The sequence below is a fragment of the Nicrophorus vespilloides genome, unplaced genomic scaffold, assembly GCF_001412225.1.
Source record: "Nicrophorus vespilloides isolate i.1.1-1 unplaced genomic scaffold, Nicve_v1.0, whole genome shotgun sequence".
NCBI lineage: Eukaryota > Metazoa > Arthropoda > Insecta > Coleoptera > Silphidae > Nicrophorus > Nicrophorus vespilloides.
The window spans coordinates 73,908-82,531 of record NW_017099951.1 but is presented as its reverse complement, the minus strand read 5'-3'; the positions used below and the strand labels follow the sequence as shown (position 1 = coordinate 82,531).

General features: G+C 36.2%; 1 protein-coding gene across 3 annotated transcripts; it reads right to left on the bottom strand.

The window, feature by feature from the left end:
- Positions 1–1,386: 1,386 nt before the first annotated feature.
- Positions 1,387–6,590, bottom strand: LOC108566287 (UPF0472 protein C16orf72 homolog). Of its 3 annotated transcripts, none has more exons than XM_017926099.1 (5): positions 6,258–6,590; positions 5,839–6,146; positions 3,042–3,119; positions 2,791–2,980; positions 1,387–2,696 (listed from the first exon to the last, which is right to left on the bottom strand). In XM_017926099.1, exons 2-5 carry the CDS (start codon positions 6,014–6,016, stop codon positions 2,447–2,449), a joined length of 696 nt encoding a protein of 231 aa, XP_017781588.1. In that variant the 5' UTR covers positions 6,017–6,146; positions 6,258–6,590; the 3' UTR covers positions 1,387–2,446. The 3 variants fall into 3 exon arrangements, with proteins under 3 accessions (XP_017781588.1, XP_017781587.1, XP_017781586.1); XM_017926098.1 differs by having other exon boundaries at positions 6,262–6,590; XM_017926097.1 differs by having other exon boundaries at positions 5,839–6,590.
- Between the last annotated feature and the right edge of the window lie 2,034 nt (positions 6,591–8,624).

Below are 8,624 nucleotides of genomic sequence, written 5' to 3'. Positions count from 1 at the left end.
AAAATGGATGTAATTCAGTTTTTCATAAATTTCTCGACAACCCCTGAAGATAATTACATCATCGACCACTCGTATGAAAGCTGAATGTCTCACCTTTCCAACGAGCTCACTGGTATCTTCGTACTACGTCCTAGTCGCCTGCTATGACCTTAAGAAAATGGAAAAAAAGTGAATAGAATTTGTAAAAAAATTTATGTAATTCAGTTTTTTGATAATAACTCGAAAAGTAATAAACTTTTTTATGATTTTATTGCACAATCAGATGCACGCAATCATTGCGCAACTTTTTAAGTAACAAAACTTACGTAATGTTCGTTGCGTAACAGAAAAACGACGTTTTTTTCGATTTTTTTACAGTTTTTGTGAATTTCTCAACAACCCTCTAAGATAATTACATCATCGACCACTCGTATGAAAGCTGAATGTCTCACCTTTCCAACGAGCCTACATACATCTTCGTGTTGTCATCGAGTCGCCTGCTATGAGCTTTAGAAATTGGAAAAAAAGTGAATAGGATTTTCTAAATTTATCCAACGAGCCTATTACATCTTCGTCTAGTCACAGTCGCCTGCTATGAGCTGTAGAAATTGAAAATAAGTGAATAGGATTTTCTTAATTACACAATTTCCAACGAGCCTACTACATCTTCGTGTTGTCATCGAGTCGCCTGCTATGAGCTTTAGAAATTGGAAAAAATAGTGAAAGGAATTTTTCTTAAAATTGATGTTTCGAGCCTATTGGCATTTTCGTGCTGTTGTCGAGTCGCTTGCTACGAGCTGTTGAAATTGGAAAAAAGTGAATAGGATTTTCTAAAAAATCACTGTTTCGTTTTGTCGTCGAGTCGCCTGCTATGAGCTTTAGAAATTGNAAAAAAAGTGAATATAACGTTTTATACACGTAAAAAAATGGATGTAATTCAGTGTTTTCATGATTCGCCNGCTATGAGCTTTAGAAATTGGAAAAAAAGTGAATAGGATTTTCTTAAAAGTCGTTGTTAAAAAAATGGATGTAATTCATGTTGTCGAGTCGCCTGCTACAAGCTGTAGAAATTGGAAAAAAGTGAATAGGATTTTCTTAAAAATCACTGTTTCGTTAAGTTTTCACGTTTTTTGTCATCGAGTCGCCTGCTATGAGCTTTAGAAATTGGAAAAAAAGTGAATAGGATTTTCTTACAAATTGCTGTTTGTTAAAAGGAAGGAATTTCTTTAATAAGTAATTTTTTAATGATTTTATTGCATATTAAGATGCGGCGAAGCGTTTCGCATCTCGTAACCTAACAAACGTATAGAAGGGTTGGGTGGGTAGGATTTTGTGGTGATTTTGGTTGCTGGAATGAAACAAACAAGACTTCTTCTTTTTTTTTTCTTCTATATACAAAAAATATAATTTACAAATATTAATATTCATTTTATTATTGTACAAGAAAACTTCAGACAATCGCGTAAACGTACGTCCTCGAAACGAATCGGCGAACGAAAAAAGTGTGTTTAAACAATTAGAATTAATAATAGAGATTAGAAGACATTAACGAGGTGAAAGGGAGAGAGAGAGAGAGGCGGTGGTTGCGGAGGAGGAAGAGACTGCTCGCGTTTCGGATCTTTTGTCCGAAACGAAATTCGCTCTTTATTATCAATAATCCGTATCCGTTCTTCATTCCTTTATGCAAGAAGAAAATCGACAGAACGAGATGCGAAACAGAAGTGTTCGTTTTTTGTTGTTGTTGTTGTTGTAATTGTTATTGTTGTTTCTTTTGATATATTGTCTTTAAGTTAATTATTTTCTTTCGTGTTTTCTCGGCGTTCCGTTCCGAGTTTCTCCCATTTTCCATCATTAATTATTTATTAATTGCACTTGCTAAGTTATTTGTTTTTTTTTTGTTGTTGTCTGTGAGTTTGCCAAAAACAAAAGAAAACAAGAAACAAACGAATTTAAATCAAACGGAGAAAAATAGTTGAATATGAAAAAACGGAGACACTTTGCGAAACGGAAAGAAAACTAAAAAAATATTACATAATATATATATATAAATGTATATATATATATACACCTAAGAGTAAACAAATTAGAGAAACAAATGAAAATCGTTAAGATTAATTAATAACTGTACATATTTATAATATATATTATATATATATATTTTTTATAACTAATTATATAAATAAATAAATCCCATCAGGTTCCCAAAGTATACTTATTTACATCTCGGCGTGCGCGTAGAGACGAAATACATGTATATAATATGAATGTACTTATATAAATATAATATACACGAGTTAGGATTGCATCTGATGAGATTCGTTCGTCGGCACCGAAGGTCAGGATCAATATACCACTTGTCGTATATTCTTTTGTTTCTGCAGCTGCTGTTGCTATGGTAGCTGCTGCTGCTGCTGCTACTGATAGTGGTGGTGGTGTTGGCGTCGGCGTTGCTATGGTTGCGCCTGTCCTACATGTACCTGGGGCGCTTCTGGTGACTAGGGCTGCCCATGGTGACGTCCGAGGGGCTGGCGGGTCGTTTGCAGTGTCTCTGGATCTCACCGGCGATGAAAGCGCAGAGGTCCGAGCCGAGGGGGCGTCGCGACGACGGGGACCTCGCGAGCGCCTCCCTGAACGTGTTCAGATCGGACAGCTCCGGATCGCCTTGCGCCATCGGCATCCCGGGAGGCGGCGAAATGTTCCTCGGTCTGGGCGACAATCTACGTATGCAACCAAACGTACATCAATTAAAACTCTCTCTCTTCACAAACAAAAACAAACAACAAAAAAAAACAAAAGATTTGCACCGCCAACCTGTGAGTGTGTGTCGTATGATGGTGGTGATGCCTGGGCGGAGGAGGCTTTCCCGACAGATAGGCGAGCAGATCCTCCCTCCGGATCAGCGTCTTTTTCCTCTTCGCCCACGAGAGCAGCTCTCGATTCCTCCTCTGATAACCGACCTGCTTCGAAATCTCGCTCGACTTCTTGATGGTATCACACGATTCTGCAACAAAAATGATTACAATTAACTAATCGTACAAACAAAACATACCACCACACATTACCTTTGTACAATGATGTCACCGTACCAGCCGCTGTTTGAAACGAAATCCACAGAGTGCCTGGATCAGCTGTGTAACGATCTACAACACAAAAACCAATCAATTATACACACAATATTTCAGTCTAAACTAAATTCAATCAAAACAATCGAATAACAGTGACAGATGATACATAACAACACGACAACGAAAAAAACACCAGAAAATAAGACCAATTTGTAAAAAAAAATCGTAAAGTGCCATGAACAAAAGCCGCTCAACAAAAGTAAACAACGAGCGGCGGCAGCAGCAGCAGCGAGACGAGAGATCTGCAGAGAAACGAACGTAAGTAGAAAAACGCATTTCAAATTGAATTAAAAATGTATAACTTGTGAACATCATCATCATCAGCATTGCGCAAATCAGAATTCTCTCAAAATATTTCAAATTCGTTGAAGATAACAATCCCACAGTATGTCTGGTTGCAGCCCAATCTACAAGCACACCATCATCATTTCCCAGACTCATTTCAACCTAGTTCAAGTTCAAGCAGAAATTGTTTATATTACTACCTTATGTTCTATGTTATATTTAGTTCCTACTGAGCATGCAGTGGAAATTGTGCGCGACACAAGCTAAATGAGAAGGGTTGTGGAAGGAAGAAGAAAACACCATCAACAAAAGAAATGAAAATGTAAACGATGATTGAGATGCAAACATTAATTACGATTGCAAAGGGAAGCTTGGAAATATTGGGAACAGGTGATTGAATTCAGCACAAACAACATACGAAGTAAGTTAAAGAAAATAAACATTGCTGTTGCAGCTTTCAATGCAATCATTATAATTATCAATAGGCTTTCAGAAATGAGAATTGAAGAATAGAATGATGGAAAAAAACCTTTGAATGGGAAAGATGAAAAATAAAAAGGAACGCATTTTCGATAAAACTGGAAACGAAACACCCGAAGAGGCACAGTTAAAATGTAAACATCTGATAGATGATTGAGATGCAAATATTAATTACAATTGCAGAGAGAAGCTCGGAAATATTGGGAACAGGTGATTGAATTCAGCACAAACAACATACGAAGTAAGTTAAAGAAAAGAAACATTGCTGTTGCAGCTTTCAATTATAATTATCATATAATTGAACAATACGCTTTCAGAAATGAGAATTGAAGAATAGAATGATGGAAAAACCTTTGAATGGGAAAGGGACGCATTTTCGATAAAACTGGAAACGAAATACCCGTAGGGGCACAGGTAAAATTCACTAATCTCAACTGTGTGCACATGTAATTATCGTTTTCCTCTTCCTCCTCCTTCTTCGGACAGGTAAATTTCTGTTCGACCGTGCTTGTGTGAAGAATAAAGAGAATGCACCTGGTACAGATGGGACCCCCTCGAAAAGAAAACAGTCGGAAACGCCGACGAAGAAAGTACAGGTAAGAACCAACGAATGCGTTTGCTGCATCAGCGCACCTCTCTCTCTCTCTCATGCGTTGCCATTATCAAAAACATTATTAAGAATCGTGTACAACATTTGATTCTGTTTCTCCGTCATAACTAAAGCATTGTCCACCGTGCAACAACCTAAAAGTAGAATGCGACGATAATTATTAAATTAATTTAAAAAGAAAGCTCAATAGACATAGAAAAGAGTTGAGGGTTGTAACAAACAAATAATTGATAAAAAAAAAACATGAAATTGGAATTGCAACGGTCCTGTCCCAATTTCGTGCAAACTCTCCGATCTTCCAATAAATGATTCATTGCATTTGGGTGAAGAGGAAATGTATTGATCTGCTCTACTCTTCCATGCACATCTATCTTTCTGTTTGCATACAATTCAGGTATTTCATCAACAATCCAAGCACATTTCCCAATACAAAAATTACATCTAAAAAAAAACAAACCACATAACTCTCAAGCATCTACAGAAAATTCACAATATTTTCCATTGAAAGAAGCAGTTAAATCCTCCATTCACATTAATTCCCATTGTTTTCATTCTTATCTTATCTACAGGATGAACAAAGATTGTCCTAAATCCACAAAACTTAGGTTTAGATTAAATCACACAACCCCATTGTTCAGTCTAGAAAGTTACATGTAGAGTACATCTGCAAATGAATTATAGAGATGGCGTTAAAGAGAAAAGTATTATTATAACCTGGTGACATTTCATTCAAAAAAGATAAACCTGTTCTTCGAACTTACAAAATATTACCCATATGTAATGTATATATAAATAATCTCTTTAACTTATTCATGTACAATGCACAATAAGTGAATATCATAAAGATTAGATTAATAGGAGACAAAATAGATTCTAAACTGTTCTTTCACATAGACAGGGTGTGCAAACAACAATTGAGCTGAAGATAAATTTGAGAGCAAATTCACCACACAATCAATGATGATAGAAAAGCAAGGAATTTTGTAGAGAAAAAAAAACACAATAAGCGTGGAAACACAAATATGCGCATGAGGAGAGAGAGAGAGAATACGTAGCCAGATGGAAGATCGTTCCATTTTTGTTTGTCGCATTCCGTGAGAATGATAACGAATTGGACGATTGTTGTTAGAATTAATGAACATATATATATATATATATAACAAAAATCAGCTGATTGCGCTATGACAACAATATGCGGCCATCTCTCTCGCTCTGCGTGTACCAACCGTCAAAAATAATATTCCAAGGAGGAAGAGAGAGAGAGAGAGATAGAGAAAGGACTAAAGGGGGGCCTTCTCCGGCGTGATGAGTAAGGGACAAGAAAAGGGGGTGGCTGGTAATAATTGGATTCTTGCTCACCTCTGTATAATTGTGCGATGGCCGTGGCAGAGTCCTGGAAGACGTTCCATATCTTGCGCTGCGAATCGTCCGATTCCAGCGTGAGCGTCTGCTCGAAGTCCGGCTGTTCCTCGATCGAATCCGCGCACTGTTGCTCCCATCCCGTGAGCCATGACTGCCCGTCGCCCTCACCGTTCATCCTCCTCTCTATCGCTGCTGCACAACCTGAAGAAACACTGCTGCAGTCGCAGAAGATGATGCTGCTGCTGCTTCTGCCTCCGTCGTCGTCGTCGTCTCCGCTTCTTCTACTTATTGTGGTTAGCAAGCAGCTAGAGATGATGACGATCGAGCAAAGATGGGAGGGTGGAGGGGGACAAGCAGAACAGAAACCAATGTATATAACTGTGTGTGTGTGTATACATATATATATATATACATACATACATACGGTGTGTGCTATATATACATATGCATATGTATGCGTGCTTGCGCGTATGTGTGTGATAACCAAGCCACCGACAAGGAAGGAGGATGGCTTTTCGATATAATAGTATATCGTCGATAATCAAATGATGTTCTATTGTGTATGTTCGCACTGGCAATGGATGCTATTTACAATATCGTGTCTGATGTCGTCTGTCTGAACACGCTCGCACATATACAACAAACACTATTCGGCCATTGTCCGTGATTGTGGACTACTACTCGATCGGCTCGCTCCTTCGCACTACTCCGCGCACACACGAATGACTGGTCGACTATGCTCGACCGATTGACAGAAACAGATATGACAGATGACAGCAGCAGCAACTAACAGCTGGCTGGTAAAGAAGCGCGCTTCACGACGCACATCCCATCCACCCGTTGCGCGCGCGCACGCTCATCAATGCAACCGATACCAACGGACCGCAAGAGAAATCCCCCAAACGAACATTTCAAAATTCAAATATTCAAACACATCAAAAACCACATCAAAAACGCATCAAAAACCGCACTATTCAAAACACGCAAATCTTCAATGTAGATCAATTTTATTAATAATTCCTAACTATATATTCATATATAATTATTTATAAAGTTATTAACATTTCATGTGTCTAATTCAACTAGTTTCTTTATCAATAGAATATTTACAAATTTATTTAACTATGTTTATCATGTTATTATTATTATTATATTATCATCATCATCATCATCATAAATTATATATTCACATATATGTATGTATATGTAATATAATAAATCCCAATTCCCTAAAATTGACAATATTGTTATGTAACAGTAACTATGCAAGTATATATAAATACTCGACACTCCTTCTTTTCGACGAGGATCCTCTTGCTCCACTCTCCAATACGTCTGTATGTGTTTGTGTGTAAATTTTAGATCCCATTTATTTACAAAGATATCATTAGCCTCCATAAATATATATATTTGTATGTATAAAATCTTACGAAATGGCCAGGCAACTTAATGCAACGCAACGCAACTCGAAGACATAATCGGTACTAACTACATCATAATCTTGAGACAAAACGTCGCTGCTGTGGAATAAGCGAATAACGAAACAACAGCAATAACAAATTTTGAAAAGTTTATATACTCACACACAGTATATGTATATATATTATTATTTGGTCCATGATGAATCGAAACCAAGTAGATAAAAGTTATAAGAGATGAAAACAAGATAGACGTGCACAAAGCGCATTTTACTGTTGTTGCTTTTGATCGTATTCTCTCCTCCATCCATCAATCCATCCATCATTCAATTCGATTAAGTCGTTTTGGCCCCAATTGGTTACGAAGAGCGAAAGAGAGACCCAAAGTATTGAAATAAAAAATTAAATGCAAACGAGTGCGAGTGCCAAAAGTCGAGAACTAACAAAAAAAAACAAAAAAGAAACACGCAAGTTTTCACGGTTCGCGAAAAAAAATCGGTTATATTTCCAAAATAATAATAATAATAAAAATAATAAATAAATTAACAGAAAAATAATAATAATAACGTGGATACGATCGGAAAAAGAAAATAAAAAATAAAATTAATATTATGGAAACTGTTATAAAACATTACTCGATTATATTTACACAATATTATTACTAGAGTAATTACTACTATTATTTCTGCTTCGTGTTTTCTGTTGATTTTTTCTCTCCATTTTTTGCCGAGCTTTTGATTATTTCAATTATCATTAATAATATAGTTCTCTGCTTCTTATTCTTCTTCTTCTCATTTTTTTTTCTTTTACTGTATGTACAAATTGTCCTAGAACGAAAATAATAATAATTGAATGCGGCTAATCATTTTCTTTTGTTAATAATGTGTGTGTGTGTGCTGTAAGTGTGTGTGTGTGAGAGAGAGAGAGAGATAAAGGTATAGAGATTATAATTACTTTTTTTTTCGATTTCAACAAAATTACATTGTTTTAATTTTATACAGATTACAATAATAAGTCAACGGTTGCCCCCCTCGCTCTGCTAAATGTTTCAATCAACAACCCCCCAGCCACCCGCTCCTCCCACTAACTATATATATATGTACAAGTGGTAATTGGATCTACTAATTTAGTTTCACATATTGTGATTGCTTTTCAAGAGAAAATGAAATAATGAGAGAGAGAGAGTAAGAGACGAATATCTGATTAAACTTTAGAAGAGAAAAGAAAATCAATCAATGTACAGAGCAGTATTATATATGTAAAAGAAAACAGAAAGTCTCCAATCTCTAAAATCGAACAAAGTCTTTGTCTATATGTACAATATAGTATATATATTTATATAAAAAAAAAGATATTGGATATAAT